Source organism: Sinocyclocheilus anshuiensis, unplaced genomic scaffold, assembly GCF_001515605.1.
Source record: "Sinocyclocheilus anshuiensis isolate Anshui unplaced genomic scaffold, SAMN03320099.WGS_v1.1 scaffold552, whole genome shotgun sequence".
NCBI lineage: Eukaryota > Metazoa > Chordata > Actinopteri > Cypriniformes > Cyprinidae > Sinocyclocheilus > Sinocyclocheilus anshuiensis.
Window position 1 is genome coordinate 1,194,852 of NW_015554362.1, and position 2,388 is coordinate 1,197,239.

Genomic DNA, 2,388 nt, shown 5'->3' on the forward strand with positions numbered 1-2,388 from the left:
ATATATATATATAAAAAAAAAAAAAAAAAAAGTAATTGAGTGATTAAAATCCCAAAAGAATTAAATGAAAAATGACTGAAACTGACAGTTTGAACCAGTTCAGAAAAATAAAAACAAACAAATCTTAAATCTTTCAGAATGAAGTCACAACCACTAATTAACGGCCATATTTGCATATCAATCCTGACTCCGTTTTCAACAACCTAACAGGGACATTACTTGTTTTCCAATGCAAAGATGTCAGACTATCACGAGACATAATTTACTCTCATAGCAGGTATAATTTACATACAGAAGTCTTAAAGGTACAGTAGCAAAACAATGTTTATTTCTATGAGTCATAGCGAGGGTGAAAATTGCTCATGCAAAACTAAACTACAACATTTATAGTGCAAGAAACCCTGGACTTCAGAGAGAGAAAAAAAATGCTGTAGAATATGCCTCTTTTATAGACTTTAATCTTTCCTCTAAATTCAACACGTTTAATACGCTGTCCTTGAAGCTGCTGGTCATATTAGTTAAATAAAAAAAAAAAAGAAGGAAAGAAAATTCATTCTGAACGTAATGGGACTCATTTCTGGGAACTGCTCTCCTGGAAACCGACTCAATCTGTAATAAAATTCAGTTGAATCTAACTGGATTAGCCAAATTAATTTAGAAGAGAAGACTATTTGCAGAAGAACAAAACGTCCAGCTCCAGCTAGAAGCATTAATGATGGACCCCCGACAACCTCATTTTAGGTCAGCGGCTCTCATCTGGTGGGCCGTTGGTCAGTAATCTGGGAAAGAATTATGTTAAATGCAAATAAAATGCAACTAACCATATAATTGTGCACAATAAATAGGCTTATTAACTTTTAAAACGCATTCCTATCAGTTGTTACTGACATCCGGTCAAACTCTACAGTATTTTGGCACAGATTCAGCTATCGCTTGGTTATATGGTTAATATTAGCACAATATTAAACGTAAAACCAATTAAGAAACAGCTTTTGTTATACTGGTTAAATGATGGTTAAATGATGATAGATGCAAAAGACACATCTAAATATGAGGTGTGATGCTTGTATTTGTCTGAAAGCAACTAAATTGAAATGTTGAAATTGCTGGAATAAAATCACTGTTTCGCATTTGTAGCATTTCTCTGCTCCCAGAAGGCTGGTTTTTATAACGGTTTGGTCCAGGCAACATGCAAGACTTATTTGGAGTGTCAAGATTAAACTGTGCCGTCAGGCCTTGTCAGCGTGTATTGCATTTCCTCAGTCAACTTCCTGGGCGAAACGGAGTCATGGCAGAGAGGCTTAAAAGACACGGACTGACGAGATGAATCAGCAAATGACAAATCTTTTTCCCAAAATGAGAGCGTTGAACACAGAGTTCAGGGCAGGGGTGATTCTGACCTGCTTGACAGATTGAGCAGCTCGGGCTTGTCAGCCACCGTACTCTTCTCTTGCAGATCCAACAGGAGCACGTTTATGAGATGTGAGTTCTTGATGACGATGGGGACTTCCTCGAGCATGTGCTCGTAGCCAATGCAAGCCTTCTTCAGCCTGAGAAAAACAGAGAAACTGTCTGTATCAATACCAAAATATTTATTAAGAAAATACAATACTACTGTTCAAAATATACTTTTTAAAATAAATGAATACTTTTTTTTTCAGCAAAGATGCATTTAATTGATCAAAAAGAGACATTTATAATGTTACAAAAGATTTCAAATGAATGCTGTTCTTTGAAACTTTCTATTCGTCAAACAATTCTGAAAAAAGTATCACGGTTTCCACAAAAATTATTAAGCTGCACCACTGTTTTCAAAAGTGATAATCAAAAATGTGAAATCACTGCACTCAACCAATACTTAGCATGTGTAGATCAGTAAATATAATTACTTCAAATGAAAAAAGCAGGATCCACACTCGCTTGTAAACTTAATGTTTTTTGGATTTTTTTATTATACAAAATGGAAAAAAATGGATCATCAGGATCATATGGATCATATCGACACTGAAGACTGGCGTAATGATGCTGAAAATTCCGCTTTGCATCACAGGAATAAATTATATTGTACAATATATTAAAATAGAAAACAGTTATTTTAAATTGCAATAATATTTTACAATATTGTTTTACTGTATTTTTGATCAAATAAAATGCAGCCTTGGTGAGCAGAAGAGACTTTTCAAATACATAAAAATTTGCAGACCCAACATTTTTGAACTGTTTTTGTTTGTTTGTGTCCTCACTACCACTTTCTATGTATGTATGAATGTTTTCTTTTTGCCCCCAAAACCACTTCCCATCCTGTTAATCTTTTGAAAGAAAAAATGATATACATACATACACACACACACACACACACACACACACACACACACACACACACACACA

At 34.5% G+C, this 2,388-nt stretch overlaps 1 protein-coding gene across 1 annotated transcript in view; it reads right to left on the reverse strand.

Moving 5' to 3' along the window:
• Window positions 1-2,388, reverse strand: part of LOC107671468 (eukaryotic translation initiation factor 3 subunit H-A-like) — a 71,150-nt gene that overhangs the window by 15,261 nt on the left and 53,501 nt on the right. The window contains exon 5 of the mRNA XM_016464390.1: window positions 1,401-1,550. Coding sequence (XP_016319876.1) covers window positions 1,401-1,550 — 150 coding nt within the window. The remainder of the gene's footprint in view (window positions 1-1,400; window positions 1,551-2,388) is intronic.